The sequence below is a fragment of the Moschus berezovskii genome, chromosome 8, assembly GCF_049115385.1.
Source record: "Moschus berezovskii isolate FMDL1 chromosome 8, NW_MosBer_1.0, whole genome shotgun sequence".
NCBI classification, from domain to species: Eukaryota; Metazoa; Chordata; class Mammalia; order Artiodactyla; family Moschidae; genus Moschus; species Moschus berezovskii.
The window spans coordinates 107,513,862-107,541,815 of NC_142467.1; the positions used below are offsets into that span (position 1 = coordinate 107,513,862).

Below are 27,954 nucleotides of genomic sequence, written 5' to 3' on the forward strand. Positions count from 1 at the left end.
CTGAGACCTAGGGAGGTCTTGGGGAGGGAGTGACCCTGGAAGGAAAGAAGGGGTGGGTCTCAGATTTCTTAGATCAGTTTCTCCAAGTCCCTCCTCTCATCTTGGCTCGGGCCGCCACTTCCCCTTCCCAGAACAGACCCCGCTCATGAAGTGCAGTGTTGCACCATCGGGCAGCTCCTACTTCTGTGAGTGAACTCTATCCCTCTCCATCCACTTCTCCCGCGTCCCACCGTCGCCTCACTCCTCCCATGAAAGCACAGGTTGTCTTCGCCTCGCCCCTCCCAGATAGACCCCTCCCCCTACTCGGGCCACGCCTCTCCGCAGACCGTGTCCCCCGCCCCTTCCTTGGCCCCCCAAACTCTCGTCCCTCCTCAGACCCACGCCTGCACTACGTCCCAGACTCCGCCCCTTTCCCCAGGCCCCGCCCCTTATGTCCCAGAGCCGTACCGGCTCCTGCCTTTGCCCTCCCCCGCCCACTCTCAGACCCCGCCCCCTCCCGGGCCAGGACCAGCTCCCTTCTCAGGCCCGGCCCCGCCCCTCGCCTGGGGCCCCGCCCTTCCGCAGAGCAGGCCCCGCCCCACCCCCCGCGATTTGGTCTCCCGAGCCGGCGCGCGCGGTTCCCGTCACTAGCACGCGCGGTGGCGGCGGCGGGAAGATGGCGGAGTCCGGCGGCAGCGGTGGCGCTGGTGGCGGCGGCTTCGGCGCCGGTCCGGGCCCCGAGCGCCCGAGCAGGTGAGACCCTGCCCGCAGGGTGGACCTGCACCTGCCCCCGGGCAAGAGTGGCCTATGAGGAGTCCTGGGGGTCCTGAGGGGTTCGGGATGGCTTGGACCAGCTCAAGGATCTTTACGGGGGCTGCGGGCTTTAGGTGGCCATGGAGTACTGGGGGAACTGAGGGCTATTCATGGGGCATTTGATAGCGGCTTGGGGGCCCCGGGACCTCCAGGCATCTGCATGCGTCCTTAGGGGCCAGAGAGGGCTTTGAGGGACATGGAGATCTGAAGGGAATCCCAGGGGCTCCTGATTGTGATATGGCCATGCGTAACTGAGGATGCCAAGAGGTCTGGGAGGCAGGGAGGTCCTGAGTAGGGGCCATAGGCAATCTTGCAGTTGTTGAGGCTGTCCTGGGGACTCTGAAGAGGGGACTGGGTGAGCTTTGAGGGCTGAGGCCCAGGGCTTCCTGGAGGGTACTGAAGGACCCTGAGGTTTCTAAGGGTGGTCCTGAGAACGTGCTGAGGGGATTTGGGGTGGGTGAGGACTGTGGAAGGTTGGGAGTAGGAGGCTCAAGTGAACCTGAGGGCCTGAAAGAGACCCAAGGGATCTGGGAGAATCTGAAAGTGGAAGCTGGTGGTCCCAGTGAGTTCTGATGGGCAGGGAGGGGTCTGGGGGTTCTGGAGAGCCTAAGGGGCTGAAGTGGGTCTTGGGAAGCCTGAGAATGGTTTAAAAAGTCTGAAGGTTTTAAAAATACATGAGGAGGGTCCATCTTGGGGCTCCTCCCTCTAATCCTCTTGGGGTGTAAATTCCCACTCCCGAGAATGAGATGGCTGGATGGCATCACTGACTCGATGGACATGAGTTTGAGTGAACTCCGGGAGTTGGTGATGGACAGGGAGGCCTGGTGTGCTGTGATTCATGGGGTCGCAAAGAGTCGGACACGACTGAGTGACTGAACTGAACTGAACTGTGGGCAAAGAACTTGAAGTAAGGTTTTGCCCTCAGATCATGGTGGAAGAATTCACCCCTTTTGGTCTGAGAGAGGCCCCCTTTATCTTTGGCCTAATAATGGTTGTTTGAACCCCAGAATTGGCGTAGCAATTGAAGATGTTTATATGCACTGTTCTGGGTTCTCAGAGGGGAAGAACACCTGTGTTACGATGCAAGACCTTCCTCTGTCTAGCCATTGCCCAAGACCAGGATGGTCTAGATCTTTCATCTAGGCCCACCAGGACAGCCTGCTACCATTACTGGCCGAGCAAGTAATTTGGCCTTTTTCTTGCTTGTGAGCTTATGGGAGCAAATAATTTCAGCCAACGTGTTAAACGATAAAGTGGTTAATACTGGTGTGTCACAGAGTCAGTCCTCGTTGTGGTAACCTGGGTGCTTGAGTTGGGCTTTAGAGGCCTGTAGTGGGGAGCAGGGAGAAATCAGTAGATTTGGGAAGACATTCCGGGGGGTAGAGTGGGTAGGACTTGGTGACCAGCAGGAGGTAGCATGTAATGGACAGATAAGAGGTAACATCAAACCCTCGTCCCTGCTTTGGGCCCTGAGTAGGGATAACCTGGGGCAAGAGTGAGGTATAATTAGTAACATGCTGTACAATTCGCTCATCTTACCTGAACAGCTCTTTGAGTTTTGATAAATTTATAGAGTTATGTACCCATTAACACAATCCAAGTTTTCAGAACGTGTCCATCACCACAATGAATTCCTTCAAGCCCCTTGCAGTCAATCCTTCTCCCAACCCTGGCCCCAGGTACACTCTGATCTGCTGTCACTCTCTGTAGTTTTGTCTTTTTAGAAATTTCATATGGGTGGAATCATGTAATGTGTGGCTTCTTGTGTCTGGCTTCGGTCCCCTAACAGAATATTTTTGAAGTTTCATATGTGTTGTCACAAGTATCAGCAGTTCATTCTTTTTCACTGCTGCCTAGTATTCCATTGTATTGATGGACATAATTTGTTTGTGCGTTTACTGGCTGATGGACATTTGAGTGGTTTCCATTTTGACAATTGCAAATAAAGTTGCAGTGAACATCTGGGTATGCATCTTTGTGTGGACATATACATTCTTTTTTTAAAAAATTTCCTTAAAAACATTTATTTGACTATGCTGGGCCTTAGTTGCAGCATGCGGGATGTTTTAGCTGTGACATGTGGGATGTAGTTCCCTGACCAGGGATGGAATCCAGGCTCCTTGCCTTGAGAGTATGGAGTCTTAGCCCGTGGACCACCAGGAAAGTCCCTGTGTGGACATATATTTTCATCCCCTAGGAGTGGAATGTCTGGGTCCTATGGTAGGTGCAGGTTTAAGTATTTTTTCTTTTTTTTTTCTAGGTAAAATGGGTCTTTTATTTATTTGTACTTAAACTTATAAACCCACCAGTCAGACTAGGACTGTTATTATCATGATGTGGCAAAATTCAAAACATCTTTCCACAAATACTAGAGTGATGAACAAATAGGAGTTGTAATAAAACAGAGCAAAAGCAGCAGAGGAAATCAATGAAGCACATTGTGGTGTAGCCTTCACCTTAACAATTGAGGTTCTTAACAAGCAGGGCCTTTGTATCCCAGAAAAATGTAAAAAATAGTTTATCACATCCTTGTACTTTTGTTTCATATTTTTGAGATTAGATTAAAAAATACAGAATGCTTCACAAATTTGAATGTCATCCTTGTTCAGGGGCCATGTGAATTTCAATATTGTTCCAATTTTAGTACACGTGTTACCAAAGCAAGCTCTTGTAGGTTTAATTTAAGGAACTGCCAAGTTGTTTTCCAGAGTGGCTGCACCCTAACTGTACTCATACCAGGGATGTGCAAGAGTTCCAGTTGCTCCCAACACCTGACGTAGCCAGTCTTTAATTTTAGCCATTTTAAGTGTACGTTGGTATCTTATTTTGACTTTATTTGCATATCCTTATTAACTCATAATGTTGGACATCTTTTCATGGTCTCAGTGGCCACTCAGGTCTTTGGTAAAGTGTCTTTTCCAATCTTTTGTTCATTTTTTCCTTGGCTTGTCTTCTTGACTTGACTTCTTTTCGTGTTCTAGATGCAAGTCCTTTATCAGATATACTATTTGCAACTATTGTCTCCCAGCCTGTAGCTTGCCTTTTTGTTTTTTTAGTGGTATCTCTCATGGGGCAGAAGTTTATCATCTTGCAGAAGTCTTCTTTATCTAGTTCTTCATTATGGATCTTGTTTCTAGTTTCCTATCTAAGAGATTTTTTTCTAAACATAGGCATTTTCTTGTTTTTTTTTTTTTTAATATTTGTTTGGCTGCACTGGTTCATAGTTGCAGCATGTGGAATCATTCGTCTTTCATTATGGCACACAGGATCTTTTAGTCAAACCGGGCCCCCTGCATGGGGAGTGCAGTGTCATAGCCACTGGACCACCAGGGAAGTCCTGGAGGCATTTTCTTTTTTAAAATATTTATTTATTTAATTTTGGATGTGAAGGAACCTTCAGGCTTGGTTGCTTTGTGGCATGTGGGATCTTAGTTCCCCAACCAGGGGTTGAACTCACACCCGCTGCCCTGGAAGGCAAAGTCTTAGCCACTGGACCCCCAGAGACATCCCCTGGAGGCATTTTATTAAAAGACATCTCCCTCGTCTCTGAGATGTTCATTTGCCTCCTTGCCTCCATCCCAATGAAAAATCTGTTGTCTGGAGCAGCTGATGCGGGGAGGGCCTTATCCCTTAAATGCTCGTGTGGGAAAAGGGCGAGAATCCCTCATATGGTGAGATGGAGCATACAGAAAGGAGATCAGAATTGGAGAGAGATTGTAGCACACAAGATTCTCCCAAGGATCCTTCTGAGATGTAGAGGCCCTTGTAGGGTTGGCCATTTATTCATTCCTTCATTTATTCCAAGCCAACCATACCAGTACATGACCTGCCTGTACCTCATTCCTCTTCACCCTTCCGTTCTAAGATAGTGGCCTCTTAGAGGCACCTGCCTGACCCTCTGAGCTCAACTAGCCCCAGGAACACTTTTTCTGGTCACTTTGTTGTGTTGGCTTTTTGGGGTAAAATTTATGTAACATAAAACTCACCAATTTAAAGTGTACCGTTCAGTGGTATCCAGCATATTCACAGTGTTGTGCAGCCATCACTTCTGTCTAGTTCCAGAACATCTCCATCAGCCGAAAAGGACATCTTTTTCCCTTTAGCAGTCACTTCCCTTCCCCTTCCCCCAGCCCCTGATGACTACTCATCTGCTTTCTGTCTCCATAAAGTCCCCTGTTTTATAAATAGAACAGTACCATATGCGACCTTGAGCGTCTTTGACTCCATAGAATGTTTTTGCAGTTCATTCACAAGGTCATATGTGTAAGTACTTCATCTCTTCCTATGGCTGTGTGACATGCCATTGTGTGGACATACCACATTTTGTTTATCCATTTACTAGCTGAAGGACGTTTAGGTTGGTTCCACCTTTTGGCTGTTTGGATAATGCTGCTGTTCACATGCGTATACAGGTTTTTGTCTGAACACCTGTGCTCGCTTCTTTGGGGGTCTGTACCAAGAGTGGGACTGCTGGGTCCTGTGGCTGCTGTGTGTCCTGAAACGTGCACTCACCACCCAACCCTGCTTGGTGTGCTTGTTAGTGGAAGTGCCTTGAGAGTGGAGAACATGTCTGTCTTGTGCACTCTTGGTCTTGTGTGCTTGGAGCAGGGGCAGCCCAGAGGAAGGAAGTGTTCAAAGAATATGGTTGGGAGGGAGGGGTGGGGTGGGAGGAATGGATGAATGAATGGAGTGTGGAAAGCTCTCTAGGGCTTGCAGTCTGGCCAGTTGGAAGTCCCTTCTAGGTGGTCACGTCCGTCCCTTGTCTTCTTGGAGGGACTAGTGGGGCTGCCAAGGACTGGGGGGAGGCTGGCCCTGTCTGTGAGGATGGTTGGCTTCCCAGCCTTCCAGGTGGTGCCTGCATCTGCCTTGTTGTCCTATGAAGGGTTTTGTCATTTGGCCAGGGGTGGGGGCGGTTCCTGTCTTTCCCTTAGTCCTTCCAACAGTCCCACAACTCGGAGAACTGTTCTTAGGAGTGATGGCGTTTCCCCCCCCCACCCAACAACACCCCCAGCATTACGTAACTTGTTTGTTCCAAGCTCACTTTTCTGCAACCAGTGGGGAGGAAAAAGAAAGAGAAAAGCTTATTCTCTTTCCTTCTTATCTCGAGGGATCAACAAAAAAACCCATTGCCTAGCAGAGATGGTTGTTAATGACCAAGCCGAACCTCCAGGATGGACAGAGTGTGGCCTCCTTAGCCGGGGCTTGCTGAGGGGAGGTGGGATCCTAGCTGCAAGGTTCCGTCACACCAAAGGTCCTTGTTCTGCGGCAGCCCCCCTCCCAGCTCCACCTCAGGCCCGTGACAGGGGTCTAGACTCCTTGAGAGAGAGGAAGTTTGTGGGGTGTTGCGAGAAGGAGGGGGACTCTCCTGGGAGTTGCACCACCGCAACTAAAATTCCATTGCTGTGAGGCACCCGACCGGCTCGCTCAGCAGAAGCCTTCTCGCCACGGAGGCTCTGCAGATGCTGGGCCTTTGGCATTCCTCTTTCCTCAGCCTCTTTCCTACAGGTGTCTGGATGGGGCCCAGTCTCACTGATTCACACCGCTCCTGGGGGGCGAGGCAGAAGTGTCTGGTTGAGGGCCACACCAGCCACAGGTGTTTCCCTGGGAAGTCATACCTGGGATACCATGAGAGTGAGTTTGGCACGGCTCAGCCGCAGCATCTGCTCCTGGCTTGGTGGCTTTTGCTTGTTTAAACGTCCTTCACCAGCCCTCTCTGGCTGCACCCTAGATCTTCTCCACACATCCCCAAGGCTCTGGAAGAGTCCAGCCCCCCATCCCCTGTGTGAAAGACTGGAGGATGATCCGGCCTTCTGAGAGGGTTCTTGTTCCTGTGGCCTCGTCATCTTTTCCTGAGACGGAGAGGCAGGAGTCTGACCCTCTGGGGACAGGGCTTCTAGGAGCTCTGCACGATGTGCAGCGTCAGGCACCTCGTGAGGCCCACTTGCTTGTCGCGTGCCTTGGGCGTGTCTGCAACCCTCTGGGCGCTAGAGTCTTCATTCGGGAAGTGCTCAAAGGGCACCCAGCATATTGCACATGTGTGTGTGTTGGTGTGGAGGTGGCAATGTTGCCCTGCAGTCCTCATGCAGTTAGCATTCTGTCCACTGCCCACGTGGCCACAAAGGGACCCTCAGGTGTTTGGCTGGTTTTGTTAATGAGCCAGTGTGGCAGGTTGGGAAGAGAAGGCTGGTCTCTTAATCTAGGCCGCCACACAGAATGCCACAGACTGGGTGGCTTATAAACAGCAGAGAGTTATTTCCCAAAGTTCTGGAGGCTGAGAAGTCCAACATCATGGTGCCAACAGATTTGGTGTCTGGAGAGGCCACTTCCTGGTTCGTAGACACAGTTTCCTTGCCGTGTCCTCACATAGTGGAAGGCTCTACACTGCTCTCTGGGGTCACTTTATAAGGGCACTAATCCCATTCATTAGGGCCCCATACTCATGACCTAATCAATCACCCCCCAAAGGCCCTACCTTCTGATACCATCACTTTAGAGAATAGGTCTCAACGTATGAATGCTCAGTCGTTGGTAGTCGGCTCGAGCGGTTTGAAGGACACTGGTGTGTTTACTTGGTGGCCGTGTGGCAGGGCCAGTGGGAGAACGGAACATGGCAAGTCTGGGCAGCTTCTGCAGCAGCATGAGTACAGATGGCACCATGTGAGTCTGGCCTCTGGAAACAGAGTGGAGCCTGAGCTGTTGGGCCTTGGCAGAGCACGAGGGTGGGGGCAGTTGAGGCTGGGGCGAGGGAGGGAGTGCGGAGCTGGAGGCGCTCAGGGCCGGGCCACGCAGCTCAGCTTGGCCTCTGGGAGTGAGGCGCCCCTTTCCTCACCTCCTGGCCAGCAGGGTCCCTTGAGCTCACAATGTGCAATAGCTCTGAACACTGCACACTTTGCCCCGAGTTGTGCAGCCTGATTATGTCACAGCTGGACCGCTGCCAGCCGGTAGCTGCAACCCCCAGGGGACAGCCTTCTTATTGTCGGCCATACTTATGGGGTAGGAGGTTTTATTAGCCTCTGCTATCATTGTGCCATCTCTAGGGAGCGGGCTTAGTATGTCATCCCACTTTCCTTAACTGGTTATTTTTTTATTACTGATCCTCATGGGAGAGCTCAGTGAGGCCAGGTCGGAGGTTTGTGCCTGTCTCCCCACCCACTTCAAAGAGGGGCTTCTCTGCACTCCCGCCCTGTGGTCTTTGGGCATATTTCAGACTCGGGGTTGAAGGCCCTGGAGAAGGGAGCGGGGAGGGCAGCTTCCCAGCATGCCCAGTTCCTTTCTCTTGTGGACAGCACTCAGCACTCATTTGACACCTTTTTGTTCTGCCGGCAGTTGTCACCTGCCTCCTGTGTCCCTACCGCTTTGTGTGGTGTTAGGCATATGGGGCCCCTGGACAGAGGGGGTGAGCCCATGTGGGTTGCTTACACCGCAGCATGTGGAACCCTTGGGCCGTCATTTCCCCATGGTTGCCATAAATGATCCCGAGGCCAAGTTGGAGATTCCTGTCTTCTCCAGAAGGTTCTGGGAACCCCCTTACAAATGAGGTTGACCAGAGGCTACAGGTTCGGGCCTTCAGCTTGGGGGAAGGGAGGCTCCAGAGGTGGACTGTTTTCTGGGTACAGGCAAGTGGCACGTGTAGATTCTAAAGGTGGAGGAGCCTGGCTTTTTAGGGATCCTGAGGGCAGAGAGGAACTGGAGAGGGTGAGAGGGAGGCAGGGGAGACAGAGGGGTGGGCGTAGAGTTTGGGTGAGGGGTGCCTGGGTCAGATTCATGTTTCAGAAGGGTCCTTCTGGCAGGAGATGGATGGGTTTAGGCCAAGGTGGGAGGCCGTGGAGATGGTGAGTTGTGAAATGGGTTTGGGGAAGATTCAAGGTGGAACTTGTGTGACATGCTGACCCACGGTGGCAGCCAGGCGGGGCGTCGCCAGTTCTAAGGCTTTTTCCATGGACCAAGGAGTGAATGCTGAGGGGTACCCCTCAGGCAGGAGGAGGAGGCCCCACTCGGCTTGAGAGTCTCTGCTGTCTGAGAGTAGCCAGAGGAGGCAGGGAACAGAGACAGACATCTGGCCTGGAGGGCTCAAGGTCCTCCCTCTCTCCTGGAAAGTCCTCACGCCTCTCCTTGCTCAAGGGCCTCTGCTCTCCCACCAGCCAGGACCTGGTCCTTCCCAGTTCGATTCCCCCCTCCACTCTGACCTCCTCCTCAAGAGCACTCACCACGCACGCGCTGATTTGCTCCTTCTTCCTTTAATCTATTGGCACACGGTGACGTTTCCACCTTTGAGCCACATCTAGTTCGGCCCTTTCTTCCACCTTCTCCTCATCCCGCCCTGAGCCGGCCCTGGCTTGCTCTTCTGCTTCCCGTCCCCTGACTCCCGCTGGTGGCACCCTCCCCAGGTGGGCATCAGACTGGGCTGCTCCCTTGCCTGACACCTGCCAGGGGCTTCCTAACTCTCAGAACAATGTCAGAACAAAGTTTGCTTCTACATGTGAGCCCCTTGGCCCCTGTCACTGCTCTCCAGACTTCCACAGCTTGCGTCTCCAACAGCATGCTGGCGCCCCTTCTGGCCTTTGACCTCACCCTCCCTTGGCTGGAGTGACCTGTCCCAGAGCTTTGCACAGCTCTAGGGTTGCCTCCTTGGGGCCTGTCCACTCTGTCCACCATGACCCTGCTGCCTGGCCCTTTGTTCTCTGACCCATGGTCGTGGTCCAGTCCGTGTTCTTAAGGATCCGTGTCCCCTGGAATGTGTGCTCCCTGAGGGCAGGGCTTCACGGTGGAGGCTCTGATACAACCTAGCAGGTATTCTCTCCACAGTCTGCGATGGATTTGCCAGAGGAGCTGGCCTGACTGGAGGCTCCTGGAACAGCCCTCCACAGCCGGCTGAGCCAGGGTCACTCTGCTTCTGATTTGAGTTAATGGCAGGAATGTTGTTGTTCAGTGGCTCAGTTGTGTCCGACTCTTTGTGACCCCATGGACTGCAGCAGGCCGGGCTTCCCTGTCCTCCACTCTCCACCGGAGTTTGCTCAGACTCGTGTCTGTTGGGTCGGTGACGCCATGGTTCAGGGAGAGAAACAGAAGGTCACGGGCGTGCGGTCAGGGAATCTGCCTCCCTTAGAGAGCAGCCAGTGGGCAGTGCCCTTGTGCCTGTGCTTCGTGGCGTTCAGGGCCAGAGTCACAGTGCTGCGCTGAAGAGGCGGACGCTCTCCCCGTCCAGCCGCCTGCAGGGGAAGTGGGGGCTGGGGCCCCCTCCTCCTGTGGTAGCCGCTCCACAGCTGTGCAGACGGCTCTTAACACTTGTTAACCCCGAGTCTCCAGTCCCTTCTTCCTCCCCCGGCCCTCCCTGTCTCCCTCCAGAGAGGGCTGCTCAGGACTCTCACAGCTCATCCCCCCATGGCCAGGAGAGCGTTTCCCTAACATTCCTCTGCGGACTGGGTTTTGGGGCACATCCAGGGTGATTTCAGACCCCTCGCCGAGCAGCCCAGCCGTTGAGCTCTTCCCGTGGACCACCTTGCCGCTTGCTGAAAATATTGTGATTCAGGAGGAAGTAACCGGCACCTGGGGGGAATCACAGACCTTTCCTGTGAGGGAAGCGGCTTCCGGAATTGAACGCACTCGGCCTGGAGGAAATCTTGAGGGGTGGACCTCTGGGCTTTTAAGGGCCTCAAGGGGGGGTCACCCGAGGATCGAGTGCCGAAAACGTTTTCTGACGCCACAACTGCGAAATTCCACCGGGGTCAAAGACAGACGGATCTGAGCGGATCTGAGCGGGGCTGGGCTGGGCTGGGCTGCATATCCGGAGAGCTTGCCTCTCAAAGGGATGTTAGAATTTGAAGCAGTCTGCTGGAGGAAGCGGGAGCAGGCAGACATGGTCACCCGGAATCTCCCACGGCCGGAGCTGCGAGTGGGGCGTTCTCCTGAATGGGGGGCGGGGGGGTTACAAAGTGCCCATGAAGCAGCGGGCATGTGGGGGGCACACTGTAGACCCCAAGGCAGACCCCGCTTGATAAACTTCCAGGACTGTCATTAAAAGCCGTAACTGTGTGCTTGCCATGGTGGAGTCTGGTCCCGGAGGGCTTCTCGTGGTCTTTTCTCCCCGCTGCTGTCATGCGAGGGGTAATGGCAGCCCCTGTGCCCGTAAGGCGGGGAGGCTGGGAACACACAAATGTTTATGCTCCACGTGAGTCACTTGCAGAAACTCTGAGTGGTGTTTTCCCTGCTGAGGCTGATGGCATTGGACTGCCCTGCAGCTCCAGCCTTAGGCATGCTTTCAGCATTTTAGCATTTAGAGTTGCTGAACTTTCACAGCAGGGGGCACGGGGAGCTTGCTGACCTTGGCTGTGTCCTTCCAGGCGGGCGGGGCTCAGGCTGTCTGTCTGGTCACCACTCACTGGCCCGCAGAGCCGCGAGCCATCCTCGCCTCCACTCCCAGGGCAGGAAGGCTGTGTGCGTGGCAGGGAGAAGTAGCTGGAGAAGTGTTGACTCCACAGTGGTTTTTCCAGAGGCTCGTCTGGAGTTCAAGCCCTGGATTTGAAACTTCTGACATCGAAGGCCCCCGTTGGTTCCAGGAGCCAAAACCTCAGCTCGCTGCCTTCAGTTAAAAAATAAAAGCTCATTGTTCATGTAAAAAATAAGTTCAGGGAGAATTCCAGTTTTAGGTACATGAAATACAGGGCTCAGATGATCCGCCTGCAATCTGTGTCTCCCGTCTCTCAGCTCTTTGACTTCCTTCCTGGTTGGTCAAGTTGACCTCACATTGCTTCCCACTGTCCTGGCAACCCTAGGGGGAATACAGGCTTTCATCCTGGTGGCTGCAACAAAAGTCCCAGGGAAGGCTCTGATTGGGTCATATGGGTCACACCCCCTGTCCTGGGACCAGGCTGGGTCCTGGGAGGCTCTGGTTGGCCAGGCTGGGTTGCACGTCTCCCTTTTCAGCCCAGGAGTGGTTCTCCTTATCCTTACCACTGGGTCTGAGAGTGAAGGAGGAAAACAGGGGTCCCTTATTAGAGGAAGGAAGGGATATTGGCACTCCCCCCGCCAAATGAAGATATTCATGATTGGCCCCTTTTGTTGCCTAATTTTATGCTGCTATTAGAAGATCCTTGCTGAGCCATACCTGTATCTTTGTCTGCCTGTATATGGCCTAGCATCACTGGGCATGAGCCTGTGCCATTTGGCAGAACTGTCCCTTTCAGAGCCTCACCACCTGCGCTGCCAGGGGAGGCAGTCAGGCTGGGCCCTGAGATGTTGGAATTTTCAATGCTGGAATCTCACGGAATTTCCCGGCAGTGTTCTGGGGCCAGGCAGTCTTGTGCCTACTTGCCTGATTTGTAGAGTGAAGAGGCTGTGCTCATTCACGTGGCCACCTCTCCAAGCCCAGGGCAGCAGGGATAATGTGGGGGGGTGGGATCTTACTGGGTCAGCCTCTTGTCAGTGGGTGGGAACAAAACAAGTGAAGCTTCAGCCCAAGATCTGCTTATTAGCCACCCTTTCCGCCCCTGGCATGGGGGCCCTGGCTGAGCTTTGAGGGGTCGTGGAGGCTGTAGGGAGCCCTGCCCAGGCCGTGAGGGCAAGGAAAGCCTTGGGAGAGACCTTCTACTTCGAGCAGGCTTGGAAGGGTGGATGCTGGAGGAGTGTGGCAGAGCTGGTGGGCTGGAGAGTGCAGCGTGGGGAGGAGGGGAGCAAAGGAGCTGGTGGTTTGCTCAGGGCACAGCATGAGCAAAGTGTGCAGGAAAGACATCCCGGAGAGAAGCCTGCTGAGGGCTTCCTGGTTGAGCCCAGTCAAGGATCACATACCCATTCTCAGGAGTTGTACCAGGGGGTTGGTGGAGGGGATAACAGCAGGTATATGCACAGGGAGAGATAGGAGTCGGGCCCCAGCCACTGCTGCCACCTAGCAGCCTCACCCATTCATCACCTATCCGTCCATCCATCTCTCCATCTAGCCAGCCTTCCACCCACCCAGCCTTCCATCCACTCGTTCATCCAACCATCCATTCATCTGCTCATTCCTCTAATTCATCTACCACATCCCTCGTCATCTGTCATCCATCTACCCATCCATCCATCCCCGCACTCAGCCATCCGGCCATCTAATCAACAGGCGTGACCGAGCTCTGAACACATGCTGGGCATGGTGCCAGGTGCTGGAACACAGCAGGAGATAGAGCCCACCCTGCCCTGCCTGTTGAGACTCCTGACTCAGCCTGGAGGAGGCAGACAGACTGGAAACAGATGGATGGTTTACTGGATGGTGTGATTGGTGTGATGTGCGGGGTCAGAGTGGTGTGCAGGCTTGGGTGGGGCTTTCCTACTGGTGACCTGGCAGGGTGAGGTTCCCCCCTCATAACAGATGGGGAGTTAACAGGCTCGTCCGCCCCCTTGCCCCGGCTGCCACTGAGGAGCCTTGTCCTGCCCTCTTTGGCTTCCAGCTCCACATGCAGCTCCTGGCTCGGCCTTCCTGCTGAGTGGTCCCTGCTCTCCCAGCCTCAGTCTCCCATCTACATCATGGAGATGATCAGGGGGCCGCCCACCTGGGGCTGCAGAGAGGCTGACACTGACCTCTTACGTGCCGTGTGGCCTTGGGTGGGTGCCTGAGCCTCTCTGTGCCTCAATGTCCCTATCTGTAAGAAGGGGCGATCCTGGTGGACCCCTCTCCAGGCCGCCCACCAAGAGGCGAGCTGGGAGCCGGGTTGATACTGCTCCAGCCCACAGTCCTGTATAGAGTGGGTGCTTGCTTGCCAGGATGGGGGGGTGTATCTTGTAGGCAGAGCGCTTGCTGCTGGTGAGGGAAGTGGGCTGGTCTGTGTGTTGTCTGCACTCCTTCCTAGCCTTGAGAAGTTGCTGAAGTTGGGCAGGTCTGGGATTGGGGAAATGCTGCCCACAGGGTCCTTTTGTCCATCAGCAGTGGCCAGACCCCACGCATCCTGGCCTCCCTGCAGTACCACTGAGATGCTGGGGTAAGGCCAGAGGGCCTGAGCAGGAGGCATAGGTGGACTTGGGGGGCCCTGGACGCACCATGGCCTTGAGGAGCAAAGCGCGGGGAGCCGCAGGGAGTCTAGGTAGGGAGGTGATGGACTTGAACGTCAGTGTCGCCTTCTGCTGGTGGGAGAGTGGGCCGTGTCTGCAGGGTTCTCAGCTGTACCCCAGTGAGTTCTGGGGGAGTGGAGGAACCCACGTAGTATGTCCCTGTCACAGAAGGGCAGGATGACGTTGCTGACAGCATGGTTCCACTCAGCCTGGAACAGAGCCAGCACCAACTGAGACCGTCTGGTGCCGGGCTCTGGGCGCGGGATCTCAGGTGGGCTTGGGGACGCCTCGCCAGGGTCTCGCGAGGCTGGTGACTTGTGAGGCCACACAGACCCCCACCTCTGCTCCCAGCCCCTGGGAATTTGCTTCTTTTTACCTGTCTGGATCTTTGGGAGGAGTCGTGATTGTTCTTTCGCGGTGGACATGGGTTCTAGAACCCATCTGCCTGACCAGCCACTGGCTCGACCCTCAGCCTTCCTGGCTGTCACGTGAGAGCCCTCAAGGGTCACCAGTCCCAGGTGCCCGCAGGTTGCCTGGTTCCCTCCTGCCCACACTCCTTGGCAGTGCCCCTCTTCTGTCGCCTCAGCACTGTCCTGCAGGCATGGGCAGGGAGGAGCCACGGACAGATGTGTTGGGGTGGCTCTGCACAGTGATGCCCTGAAGACGAGGTGGTCAGGTGTGGCCTGGCACTGCTTTGCGGGGCTCACGGTGAGCATCTCTGGGGGTGCCGTGCCCCCCGGCTGAGCTCACAGGGGGCCCCAGTTGTGCCCATGGCCTGGCTTTTGGAGGAGGCAGAACAGGTGGGAAGGCGTGATGAGTCTCTGCCCTTGCCTGGCCCACCTGGCCTCCCACAGGGTGCAGAGATCCGCCTTGGCACTGGGCATCCTGATTGAGATTACAGCAGAAGATGTAGGAAATAACAGCATGATGACCAGCAGGGAGAAATAAAGGACTGCTGATGCTGTGGAGGGCGCCCGGGCTCGGGGTGCCTGGGGTCTCGGGCCCTGGCCAGATTGCCTTGTCTGCGGTCTCTGTCCCGCCACCGTCTCTTGCAGCAGTTCGGCGTCCCGGCCTGCTGGGACACTGCCGTCAGGACCTTCATCTGCTCCTGGCTTCTCCACTTGTCCACCCAGCAGCCCTGCTCCTTGGGCCACTGCCCAGAGAGCCTGGGGCTCCAGCTCTGCCAGAGGACCGCAGGCTGCCCCTTACTGTGGGCCTGCGGCTGCCTGGGGGTGAGGAGGGCGGAGCCGGCCTGGGGCGAGTGGTCCCAGGAGGGAAGGTGCTGACGTTAGCATGGGGGCCGCAGGCCAAGCCCGAGCGTCTGAGGGCTGCTGCCAGGTGCCAAAACATGGTGACTCCATCCTTCGGGCTGGGAGCGCAGGACCCAGAGCTGTGAAATATTGTGGTAACCACAACAGCAGCAGCTCGGGGGTGTCTGCCTTTGCAGGCCGTGTGGGACCCTGGCTCAGACACACCTTTTATCCATGGAGCTGCGACCCCAGGGGTCAGCACAGTGGCCTTGGCCGAGTCAGCAGCTGCAGAGGAGCAGGAAGTGGGAGCAGCCTACGGGTGCAGGGGCAGGGGGCACTCTGGGCCTCATTTTCACCATCTTGAAGAGGGCACTCGCCACACTGCCCTCCTGGGCCGCGCCCCACATGTGCTCTGTCAGCGAGCCTGCTGTGCGAGGAGGCAGGCGGGTGGGAGGAGCGAGCCCAAGAAGCTTCCAGTGTGGCTGGACAGGAGGCCAGGGGTGGTGGTGTGAGAGACAGGCCAGAGAAGTGGCAGGCGGGCGGCCCGGGCTTCTCCGTTCCAGCCCAGCCCCGTGCCCTTCTCTGGTCTCTGTCCCCCGTCTCTGGGTCTCTCGCTTTCTCTCTGGCTGCTTTCTCTCTCTCTGGTCTCTGTCTCTCTCTGTGTTTCTGACTCCCTCTCGGGGTCTCTGGCCCCCTTTGTCCCCCGCCAAGCACAGCGTTTTCCTGCTGATGTACCCAGGACCCTGGGGCGGAGTGGCCTGGAACTCCCTGGTACTGCGTCGGCCGGGGCGCGAGCCAACCAGCTGTGCTGCGCTGCTGCGCTCCATCGAGCCACATGGACAATAAAACCAAAATTGGCTTTGAAAGTGGAAGTGCTCTCCGTTTTGAGGGGAAGTGAGGGAATTTGCATGTCAGAACAGTATGTTAAAGGGGCAATACCGTCAGACTCTGTTCTGGCCTGAGTTTTGGGCTCCATGTGGGGCTGGGAAAGGATTTTACAAAACCCCAAAGAAATGTTTCCATGAAATTCTTTCTTGTTCTTGCCTCTTCTCTTTTTTTTTTTTTTTGGACATTCCAATGAAAAGAACTTTCCGGGGCTTCAGATCTCTCCTGTGAGCTTGGGAAACCGATCGTGGAGACCAGGGCCAGCAGGCGGGCGAGGGCAGGAGGCGGAGAGCGCCCACCGAGCTGAGTGCTGCTCCTCACAGCTCTCAGCGCCCCCGAAGGGCCCGTCACTGCTCCCGTGGCCCCGCACCTCCCGCGGCCACCCCTCACTAGGCCATTCTGCCTCGGACTTGGGTCCTCTCAAAGCAGGTTCTGAGGCAATGGCTCTAGCTCATGGTGTATTTTGGGGTGTTGACCTCATGAACAACTAAGGGGGCAGGAAGGAGCCCATGCAGGGGGTGCCAGCCAGGATCTGGTGACAGTGCGGGCAGTGGGCTCAGCCGGCTGGGGACGTCTTGGGGATCCTGCCATGGGTGTCCCTGGGTGGGCTTTTTCCCCACGCAGTCCTACCAGCCGTCAGCCCTGTGCGAGGACACCCTTCGGGAGGCAGCCGCTGTGTCCCTGTGTCACGCCTGGGCCTGTACATGTCCGAGGGCGCCCAATGACAGTGCCAGGGGGACACAGCGTGCGGGCTGGGGTCGGGACAGCAGGGGGCATGCCCTCCGTGGCCAGATCCAGGCTGAGGGTGCAGCCGGGGTGGCCTGCAGAGACGCCCTGACCCGGCTGCTGACGCATTGGCTCCGATGACTCAGCACGGGTGACCGTGGCTTGGGTGGCTGTCTGGAGGCTCGGACCAGCTCAAGGCCTGCCGCCGCCGCCGCCGCCTTCCTGGGGGCCATGGCCCCGCCTCACCGCCGCCCCCTGTCTGGGCCAGCCTGAGTAACGGGCCTTCCCTTAGTCATCGGGCCGGGCTGCGGCCCTCCCTCCTCCTGCTGCCCACCTCCGCCCAGCCACGCCTGCCTATCTGTCCAGGCCGGCTGCCTCTCTCCCTCCCCAGGCTCCCCAGAGGCTGCGAGGTGTGTGGGGGGATAGATGTAAGGGCTTCAGAGACAGTTGTCCCATTTCTGAGATGGGAGGAGGAAAACAGCCTCCCGAGGTGCTGGGCGCCTCGCTGGCAGCACACGGAGGAGGGCCTCGGGAAGGTGAGGCGTGTGCAGAAAGGGGCTGCTTCCTGCCCGCCTGGCGCAGTGTGGGCTCTGCGCCCTGTCCGCAGCAGTGCCCTGGGCTTGCGCGGGGTTTTCTGGGCTGGGGTGTCCGAAATCCCACACTGTGGTTGTGGTTTAGTCGCTCAGTCGTGTCCGACTCTTTGCAACACCATGGACTGTAGCCCGCCAGGCTTCTCTGTCCATGGGATTTCCCAGGCAAGAGTACTGGAGTGGGTTGCCATTTTCTTCTCCAGGAGATCTTCCTGACCCAGGGATCGAACCTGCATCTTCTATGTTGGCAGGCGGATTCTTTACCTCTGAACCTCCAGGGAAGCCCTATAGGAGCTTTTTAATGCTCAGAGTAAGCACGGCCTCCATGCTCAGTTGGAGGGCAGACCTTTTTACTCTCTTAAAGGCATCACCGACTCTGTGGACATGAGTTTGAGTGAACTCCGAGAGTTGGTGATGGACAGGGAGGCCTGGTGTGCTGTGATTCATGGAGCCGCAAACAGTCGGACACGACTGAGCAACTGAACTGAACTGAATTGAAAGGGTGTTTAGTTTGTTTCCCATCTCCAGCCTTCAGAAATGGTATTTGGTGAATATCCTTACATATCTCTCAACTTGCACAAGTAAGTGTATCTCAGAAAAATCCCGGAAGCAGACTTGCTAGGTTGAGAAGATGAGCCATTAGAATTTTGCTAGGTCTCTCAAACTGTCTTCCTGGGTGTTGTCCCATTTCAAACTCCCTCTGGGAATAGACAAGAGTGTCTGCTGTCAGATGGCCTGCCTGCTGACTCTGCCCACCTGAGGGGCAAAGCCAGTCCTTTGGCAAGCGTACTTTTCTTATCATAAGTGAGGCTGCCGCTTCGATCCCTCCACCCAGATGCGCTTCCTTTCCTATGAACTGTCAGCCCACAGCCTTTGTACATCTTTCTGTGACATTGCTGGCTTTGTATTGATTTCTTGGTGCTCTTTATATATGAAGGGCCACAGTAAATATATACTCAGGGACCAAGCAGCCCCAGGATGAAGTAACCTCAAGTGTGAGGTCTTTCTTCTGGTGAAAACACGCATGAGTGTACCAGTCCCCAGAGCTCAGTGGAAGGACAGGAAATCCTCCCACCTTGCCTCACACTCTCAGAGGAACTTCGACGAAAAAACTAAGGCCAGCTAAAAGCAAAATGGCAAAGGCTGGGTAGCGGGAGTATAAAAATGTGTGAGGCAAGGTGTTCATGGAGAGGCCAGCCAGGCTCAGTTGGCACCTGCCATGAGCCAGTGCTCTGTGGGTGGTTCCAAGCTTCAAGTTCCCAAGCACTTGGCCCCATTCAAAGGCAGGTGGGCAGCTTGTAGGGGTGGTGGCAGGGTGCAGCCCCCCACTGGGCCTGACCAGCCCAAAGTGAAGCTGGGGAAAATAGGGAGTCTGCCATCCCTCATTTCCTGGGAGGTGACGGGGGCCCAGGAGCCTCTTGGCAGCCCTGTGACATCTGCTCCCGCTGCCCCGTTTGAGAGCTGAGAAAAATCAAGACTCAGAGGACCGAGGAACATGCCTGAGTCACGTGGCTGGCAGATAGCAGGGAGGCCTCGGAGTCCTGCCCTCTGCGCCTCACTCCAGGTGCCAGGGCCTGGAGTGGCAAATGCTGTGGTGCGGCCTGGGCAGGCTTTTAGAGTGGGTCTGGCTGAGATGAATCTCCCAGGCTTTGGGTCCTGGCCCAGCCCTCCAGACACTCTGCTCAGGGCCAGGCTCCAGGTTTGGATGACTCGAGGAGATCCTGGTGATGCAAGTGGCATGCTGGTGCTGTCTGCATGTCACTTTTCATACCCGCAGCGCCTGCTGTGCACTCTAAGTGGCATCTGTGGCAAGTGGCTCTGCCATCCCTGGGGCTACCCAGGCCAGCCGAGTCTGCATCTATGTCTTCACACAGTCCCTGGTTTGAGGTCGGCCTCTTCTCCACCCCCTGGTCCCGGGAGGGAGGTTCCCACTAGCCGTCCCTGATCCTAGGCCGCTGTGCTGCGCAGGGAAGATGGGGGCACCTGGCCCTAGGCAGGAGGGGGCCCGTTGCGGGCTGGAAGGTGACTCCACACAGGGATGGCCCTTGATGGAAGCCAACACCCAGGATGCTACCAAGCCCCCCTGCTCCCAGGGAGAGGCTAGGCGTCCCTATCTAACCTCAGTGGTGGCAGAGCTGGGAGGAGAAGCTGGGGACATCCCCACTTTGTGGCCTCTGCCCCTCTCTGTTCCCAGTTCCTGTTCCCTCCCATGGGACACTGGCAGGCCTGTTCTGGATCACTTGACCATGTTGGGCCCCCGTCTCCCTGACCGTGTGCCTGGCGAGGGCCGACTGCGCTGTCTCATTCGTACTGTGTCCTCCCACCCTGGGAGGTGGGTGGGAGGAGCCCCAACCCCTGGGCCGATAGACAGCCCTGAGGAGCTTGGGATGGACCTGAGCACCTCAAGGATACATGGAGGCTCTTTTGAGACACAGTGTTGGCTCCGGCGGTCCAGAGCCCATTGTGGAGTGTCGGCGAGAGGACACGGTGAGACCCTGTCCCTGGAGATGTCCTGGTCAGGGGATGGGTGCAGTTTGAGATCCTCTGAATCCTGAGATCTGTGGTCTTCAGAACAGGGGTCACTCGGGGGTCTTGGGAAAGCAAAAGAACAGAGACTCGGGTCCTAGCAGTGGCCCGTCCAGTAAGGATGGCCTGGATGCAGTAGCACTGGGGAGAGACAGGGGCGGGGCATGTGAGGTGGGCGTCTACTCCATTCAACCAGGCTAGAGGCTCAGGGTCATCCTGGGCCCCTTCCTTCCCTCCTTCCACGGCGTGCATACCCAGCCTCCAGGACGAACCTGGGGTCTGGTTCCTGGCACCTCTGGCCCCCTGGCATCACCGGCGCAGATGCTCTGAGTCACACGCGTTCCTGCCTCCAGGGACAGGACAGCTTTCGACTCGGTGCAGGTGGTGTCCCCCGACATGCCCCCCAGCTTTGGAATCCTGAGCACCTTGCAGGTCTGTGGGCAGCGCCCAGGGCCCTACAGCCCCTCTGCCTATTGACTTAGTTCACCTCCTTTCTTGAGGCTTCTATAAAGGCCACTGAGGTGGGCAGCCTGTGCCAATCGGGGACCTCCTGTCGGCAGCAGCTGAATGCCGTGTGCTCGTCGTCCGCTCTTTGACCCCTGATCGTGTTTGGGGAGCTGGTGGGCAGTGGGAGCCGAGAAGCCTTCTTTCTCCTCCTGCGTTCTTGGAAAGACCAGTGCCCACATTCCTGGCCCTCATTTGTGGGCAGGCGTCCGTCCCAGGAATGGGAAAGCATGTTCCAGAGAGCTGGAGGCCATGGGGAGCGAGCAGAGGACTGGGGAGGCTGGCTTTTGCCTGGGGGGCCCCTGGGAGAGTCCTGGGAAGGTTATTGACTCCATGGAGGCTGAGGGGCATATGCCTTTCTTATTTTTTTATAAGTTTGGAGTTTTAAAAATACGTATGTATTTTTTTGACTGCACCGGGTCTTCGTTGCGGCGTGCAGGATCTCCTATCTTCCTTGCAGCATGTGACACGTGAACGTTCAGTTGTGGCGTGCAGGCTCTACTTCCCTGACCAGGGATCAACGCGGGTCCCCTGCACTGGGGAGCTCGAAGTCTTAGCCAGGGAAGTCCAGGCATTATTCCTTTCTGTTGCATTCGGAGGATGAAGTGATGCATTAGCACCTCCTAAACTCTTAACTAATTTATTTTTTTACTTTACTGTTGTTGTTTAGTTGCTAAATTGTGTCTCTTTTGAGACCCCATGGACTGTAGCCCTCCAGGCTCCTCTGTCCATGGGATTTCCCATGCAAGAATACTGGAGTGGGTTGCCATTTCCTTCTCCATAAACTCCTCATTTATTGATGCATTTCTGTAAAAGTTTTCCAAGATGAAACAGCAAAGGGGACAGTGCTAGGAGGCAGGGGATGAAGGGGGGTGAGTGGGAACAATAGGACCGAGCCACAGAGGACCTCGTGTGCTGTGAGGCCCTGAAGGCCATGGCTGGGTTTCACACGGGGCCTGAGAAGGCTCAGGTTCCTTGAGTTTTATTTTGTTTTGGGGGGTGAAGTTCACATAACATAAAATTCACCATTTTAAAGTATATAATCCAGTGGCATTTAGCGCTTCTACGGTGTTGTGCAACCATCATGTCTTTCTGGTTCCAGAACATTTTCATCACCCCAAAGGGAACCCTGGGCGGGCAGTCCCTCCCCACCCTCCACCCCTAGCCCCTGGCAACCACTGATCTGCTTTCTGTCTGTGGATTTCTGGACATTTCGTATAAATGGAATCATGCAACATGCGACCTTCTGTGTCTGGCTTCTTTCACTTAGCCTGAGGTCCTCACGTCTCTCCCCTGTTGTAGCCTGGATCGGCTCCATTCTCGTCATGACCGAGTAATACCCCATCGTGTGCATGCACCGCATCCCGCTCATCCGTTCACCCACCGGTAGGCCTTTGGGCTGTGGCCACCCCTCTCCTTTTCAAAACTTTATTTTTATTGTAAGACAGCCTTTGCCTTGTGCATCCTCATTTTGATGGGATGTGCCAGAATGTGTCTTCCTTCTCCCACTCCCCCAGCAAGCTGCCCCCACAGGCAAATCCGTCTTCTTGAGGGCAGTTAGGCTTGGTTTTATGGCTCCTTTATATTGGCCCCAGGGTGACAGGAAGGTCCCATGCAACCTGCTGTTTCCTCGGCTCGGGTTCAGTCCTCCTGTGTCCTCCTACAGCTCTGGACTCCCCAGGTGGTCCAGTGATCAGAACTCCACGCTCCCACTGGAGGGGGCCCGAGTTTGATCCCTGGTCCGAGCAGGCAGATGGCTACAGGAAGCAGATTAGTGGTGACTGGGGGCTGGGGGAGGGGATGGGGGGTGACTGGTAACGGGTAGGGGTCTCCTTTTGCCTTGCTGATAGATGTGACGGTTGCATAACTTTGTGAGTGGATTTTATGCCACTGAAATGTACACTGCAAAATGATGAATGTTACGTGAATCTCACCTCAATTAAATTAGAAAGAAAAGGATATGTGGGAGCCTCTGTGGGTCTTGCATGAAACCTCGCCTATTTCATAGGCGACAAATGGAGACTGTACATGCGCCCCCGCTGCCAAGGCCAGCCAGCGGGCAGGTGGCAGTCACTACTGGGACCCAGGTCCGGCTTCCGCTTCTCGGGGATGGGTTCTGGCAACCTCACCTCCACCCAGGGCAGCTTCCTGCCAAGCCTGCTCAGGGCCCCTGGGTGGAGAGCAGATGGCTCCATGGCCTCTCAGCTGCCTGCCCTCCTCTGCTCCCCCACAGCATGGCTGACAAGAACGGGGCCCTCCAGTGCACCTTCTCGGCTCCTGGCCACAGCACCAGCCTCCTGCAGGGCCTCGCTGCGCTCCGCGCCCAGGGCCAGCTCCTGGACGTTGTGCTCACTGTCAGCCGAGAGACCTTCCACGCGCACAAGGTGGTCCTGGCCGCCTGCAGCGACTACTTCAGGTACACGGGCCCGGGGTGGGATGGGGGTGCCGCCCATCCCAGAGGGGCCATCCCAGGGCTGTGCCTCCAGCTGCATCCAGCCCAGGATGGCTTTGAGGGAAAGAGGCTGAGGTTTGCCTACCTCTGGGTTTAGAGAGAAGCCAAATGTCCAGTAAGCCCGCAGGTTTTTCCAGGTTTGCTGCTTGTTCAAACTTGGGGGACATGGAGCAGACAAGCCGAGCATGCCTGGGGGCAGAGGTGGGAGCCCGCTTAGCAGCTTCTGCCCTGTGAAGGTGGCAGGGTGCTGTTGGGTTTTCATCCTGTGTTTCTTTGATGCCTGCTTGTGCCTAACGCTGTTCTGGGCCTTGGGAGTTTGGTGGTGATCGAAGGCATAAATTCTGCCCTTGAGAGTCTGTGTGCAGGCTGGGGATGGAAGGCACACCTAGTCGGCAGCCCCTGTGGGTGCCAGGCTCTGTCCAAGATGCTGTGTTATGAGTGAGGCCTTGCTGGGTGTCCGGGTCTCTCTGCCCCAGAGACTCTTTCCTGAAGAGCTGGGCTGGGCAGGGGAGTGAGGGTCCCACCCAACCATTCTCACCCGTGGGAAGCTGTCACAGCTCGGGGACAGTCTCCCTCATTCCCTTAGTGACCGACTGGTCAGCTTCCTCCTGCCACCTGAGTGAGCTGGGATGCTGCCTGGGGTGGTTCTTCAGCCCCACTTTGCCGGCCGTCTCTCAGAGTCCCAGCCCAGGTGCCTTCCCTGGGCCTCATGGTCTTTGCAACTGGGGTGCCTTGCCTGGTGCGCCCCCTGGCTGCCCGCCCCACGGGCTCAGAGAGGCCGTTCTGGGGAGCTGGAGCGGCCAAGCCATCTGGGGCGCCGCTTCTATTTTTATTCTGGATTTGGGGACGGGCGGGCCGGCCGAGCCAGAAATGCCCTTTAAAGGCTCCTCTGCGCTGGCACTGCAGTTGGAGAGGCCTTAAAAGGCAACGCTCCCTCCCGTCACCGTGATCATTTCTGCCTTCAATGGGCTGATGGGACTCGTGGGGACAAGAAGAAGCGGGGTCCGGGGGCTGGTGGAGTGCTGCTGCCGAGGGTTGGGTGGTGGTTAGTCAGTGGCCCCTGGCTGCCCCCAGCGTGGTTGCCCCTGCTCCGGGCCTGAGCTGGGCCCACCCAGCGGGTGACTAGGGCATGCGCATCTGCCAGGCGGTGTCTGAAGTACTCCCCTCAGGCGGCTGTCATGGATGTGTGCCGGTGGGAGTTACAACTCTGATGAGGTGCCAGCTGGTCCCATGAAAGGACCCTGCCACTCTCCATCTTCTAGAACTTGCCAGGAGCCCTGAGCAGGCACTGGGGTTCTCACCCCTCTTCCTGGTAGGGGACCCTCTGGAGCCTTGGGGGACTGGGACCTAGGGCCTGTGTGTCTCACCAGCACTCATGTGAACACCGCTTCTTGGAGCAGGTGGGCGTGGCTCACAGAGCCGGGGTCACTTGCTACTGGGGGCTCACAATGGACTGGTGTTCTTTAGGCCATTCTCAGGGGGCTGTCCTGACCACCTAGGCCTCTGGGGATGGCAGGGACCCTAGCATAGCTTCCTGATGGGTCCTCTGACCTGGGCACCCTCACCCCTCTCCAACCCTTGTGACAGTGACCCAAGATCCAGGCTGGGGAGGTGGAGCCGCCTGCCCCGGTGGGGGCCAGACTGTCTGTGAACTGTGGTGCGTAGTGCCCCTGGGGGACCCTGCTCTGTCTCCTGAACTTGCCGCAGGTGAGGTCCTCCAGGGCTGTGTGTGAAGGTGGCCCGGGGCCTGTCCTCAGTCAGCTCAGTCGCTCAGTCGTGTCTGACTCTCTGTGACCCCAGGGACTGCAGCACGCCAGCTTCCCTGTCCATCACCAACTCCCAGAGCCTGCTCAGACTCATGTCCATCGAGTCAGTGATGCCATCCAGCCATCTCATCCTCTGTCGTCCCCTTCTCCTCCTGCCTTCAGTCTTTCCCAGCATCAGGGTCTTTTCCAATGAGTCAGTTCGTCACATCGGGTGGCCAAAGTATTGGAGTTTCAGCTTCAGCATCAGTCCTTCCAATGAAAGTCCTGTCCTCAGAGTCAAAGCCAAACCCAAGATTTGGTCTCCTTTTGCGGAACTGCACCCACCCCATAGCATGCAACCCTTGGTCTTTACCCTCTGAGCCCATGGGCCCTAGCGCTGCTAACCTCTGGGTTAGGCTGGGCAGGGCCCCTCGTGGGGAGCTACTGTTTGTAGGAAGATACATGGCTGGGGGTAGATTAAAAATCTTTCCTTTCTGCTTGTCTTTGATGAACATCCGGCCTGCTTTCCCCCGACTGGTCATGCCCTGCTTGCAGTGTCCGGGGGTGGGGGGGCCAGGCCTTCCCAGGCAGCCACAAGGCCCCTTGGCTGGCCTGAGCCCCGACGCTGTGTTTCCGACCTTCAGGGCCATGTTCACGGGTGGCATGCGGGAGGCGAGCCAGGACATCATTGAGCTGAAGGGCGTGTCGGCCCGCGGCCTGAGGCACATCATCGACTTCGCCTACAGCGCCGAGGTGACCCTGGACCTGGACTGCGTGCAGGACGTGCTGGGCGCCGCCGTGTTCCTGCAGATGCTGCCTGTGGTGGAGCTGTGCGAGGAGTTCCTCAAGGCCGCCATGAGCGTCGAGACCTGTCTGCACATCGGCCACATGGCCACCACCTTCAGCCTGGCCTCGCTCAAGGAATCAGTGGACGCCTTCACCTTCCGGCACTTCCTGCAGATAGCCGAGGAGGAGGACTTCCTGCACCTGCCGCTCGAGCGCCTGGTCTTTTTCCTGCAGAGCAACCGGCTGCAGAGCTGTGCTGAGATTGACCTGTTCCGGGCGGCCGTGCGCTGGCTGCAGCACGACCCAGCCCGGCGCCTGCGTGCCAGCCACGTGCTCTGCCACATCCGCTTCCCACTCATGCGGTCCTCGGACCTGGTGGACAGTGTGCAGACTCTGGACATCATGGTGGAGGATGTGCTGTGCCGCCAGTACCTGCTGGAGGCTTTCAACTACCAGGTGCTCCCCTTCCGGCAGCATGAGATGCAGTCGTCCCGCACCGCCGTGCGCTCGGATGTGCCCTCGCTGGTGGCCTTCGGCGGCACCCCGTACACCGACAGTGACCGTTCCGTCAGCAGCAAGGTGTACCAGCTGCCCGAGCCGGGCGCCCGCCACTTCCGTGAGCTGACGGAGATGGAGGTGGGCTGCAGCCACACGTGCGTGGCGGTGCTGGACAACTTTGTGTATGTGGCCGGGGGCCAGCACCTGCAGTACCGCAGTGGCGAGGGCGCCGTGGATGCCTGCTACCGCTACGACCCCCACCTCAACCGCTGGCTGCGCCTGCAGGCCATGCAGGAGAGCCGGATCCAGTTCCAGCTGAACGTGCTGTGCGGCATGGTGTACGCCACGGGTGGCCGCAACCGGGCCGGCAGCCTGGCCTCGGTGGAGCGGTACTGCCCGCGGCGCAACGAGTGGGGCTACGCCTGCTCGCTCAAGCGCCGCACGTGGGGCCACGCGGGTGCCTCGGCAGGGGGGCGCCTGTACATCTCGGGTGGCTACGGCATCTCGGTGGAGGACAAGAAGGCCCTGCACTGCTACGACCCCGAGGCCGACCAGTGGGAGTTTAAGGCGCCCATGAGCGAGCCCCGAGTGCTCCACGCCATGGTGGGCGCCGGTGGCCGCATCTACGCTCTCGGTGGCCGCATGGACCACGTGGACCGCTGCTTCGATGTGCTGGCCGTGGAGTACTATGTGCCCGAGACGGACCAGTGGACCAGCGTCACCCCCATGCGGGCTGGCCAGTCCGAGGCTGGCTGCTGCCTCCTGGACAGGAAGATCTACATTGTCGGGGGCTACAACTGGCGCCTCAACAACGTGACCGGCCTTGTGCAGGTGTACAACACCGAGACGGACGAGTGGGAGCGCGACCTGCACTTTCCCGAGTCCTTTGCCGGCATCGCCTGTGCCCCCGTGCTGCTGCCCCGGGCTGGGGCCCGCAGGTAGCCCCCTGGACCCTGGTTGCCGGCTTGGCCATCTGCTATTTCCGCCAGGGGCTTGGTGGGTGCGGGTCCCAGCAGAGAACTGGGATGCCCTACCCCTGGGGCCGGCCTCCTGGGGCCTGCCGCGTTGATGCAGCGCCCTCCGCGCCCCTGCTTCCTTCCTGAAGCAGTTTCTGGCTCCACACCCTCGGGGGGAGCCTGCCGGCAGCGAGGCTGATGTGCTGTGACTGCCAGCTCACGCCTGAGGCGGTTTCCGTGCCCACCTCGCGTTCTCACTGGCCGGTGGGAGTAGGGGTCTCCTTCGGAGTGTGTGGCTTTGTCTCTTCTCTCTCCCCTCCCTCTGCCTGGAGTTCTGAGACATTCAGATGCAAACTCATTTGATCCTCCAATTCCCCCCCACCCCCTCTGAGTTGCATGTGTCGTTTTTTAAAAAAACACACCCCAGATCTCTGTGACACACAGGAGCAGGAGAGGTGGCTGGGAGGTGCCTGACTCGGCGTGGCCAGAAGGGCATGTTTCTGCCTCCCCAGTGAGCCCGAGCTGCTGAGTGGGAAGGGACCAGTGCTCATCTCCATTCCTGACCTGGGTCCTGGCACCTTCAGGGTGTGCGATCATCTGCTTTCAGGAGGAAAAGACACAGCCACCTCCCAGAGGTGGTCCTTAGGCCTTCCATTTGGCTCTGGGTGATGTGCAGGGCCCAGAACATGCAGAACAAGAATGGGGCTGAGGCTCCTCATCCCCAGCCCTGTCCCACGAATGGATGGGGACACTGGCCTCAGAGTCTCGCAGCGCATCTGCATTCCGCAGGCCTGTCCCATGGTTTTATCTCTGCCCCTCTCTAGCCCTCTGCTCCCCCACCCCCACCCCGTGTGCAGGTTGACGGGCCACCGGGCCTGTGCCCACTCGGTGTGGGGAGTCAGGCGGGCTGTGAGGCTGCTCCCTGCGAGGGATTTGCGGCATCTGTGGCCACATTTGTTTTGGAGTCTAAACCTCAAAACCTTTTTTTTGTTTGGTTCTCTTTTGCTTTTTCTTAAGAGGCCAGCACCGCTGTCTTATAAACGAGATTTGTACCCTCGGGGCAACTTAAAGTGTCTTTTCTGCTGCTAATGGACGATTGATGTCGTGTCTCTGTGACCCTTGCGCCATGTGAAGAATTAACCTCAGACCTTAGCAGACGTCATCGCCTATTTTCCTTATATTTAATAAAAATGTTATGGTAAAAAGATGGAGTGGGCCCAGTGCTGA

At 57.0% G+C, this 27,954-nt stretch overlaps 1 protein-coding gene and 1 non-coding gene across 4 annotated transcripts; one reads left to right on the forward strand and one right to left on the reverse strand.

Moving 5' to 3' along the window:
- The first annotated feature begins 615 nt into the window (after positions 1-615).
- KLHL26 (kelch like family member 26) lies at positions 616-27,946 on the forward strand. Of its 3 annotated transcripts, XM_088839203.1 has the most exons (3): positions 616-732; positions 22,524-22,706; positions 25,234-27,946. In XM_088839203.1, exons 1-3 carry the CDS (start codon positions 656-658, stop codon positions 26,711-26,713), a joined length of 1,740 nt encoding a protein of 579 aa, XP_088695329.1. In that variant the 5' UTR covers positions 616-655; the 3' UTR covers positions 26,714-27,946. The 3 variants fall into 3 exon arrangements, with proteins under 3 accessions (XP_088695329.1, XP_055286485.1, XP_088695330.1); XM_055430510.2 differs by lacking the exon at positions 22,524-22,706 and having other exon boundaries at positions 642-732; positions 25,132-27,945; XM_088839204.1 differs by lacking the exons at positions 616-732; positions 22,524-22,706 and adding an exon at positions 22,717-24,449 and having other exon boundaries at positions 25,132-27,945.
- On the reverse strand, positions 3,357-3,460 carry LOC129559639 (U6 spliceosomal RNA). Its single transcript, XR_016038139.1, has one exon. It is a non-coding gene; the product is annotated as a U6 spliceosomal RNA (small nuclear RNA).
- Positions 27,947-27,954: the final 8 nt, after the last annotated feature.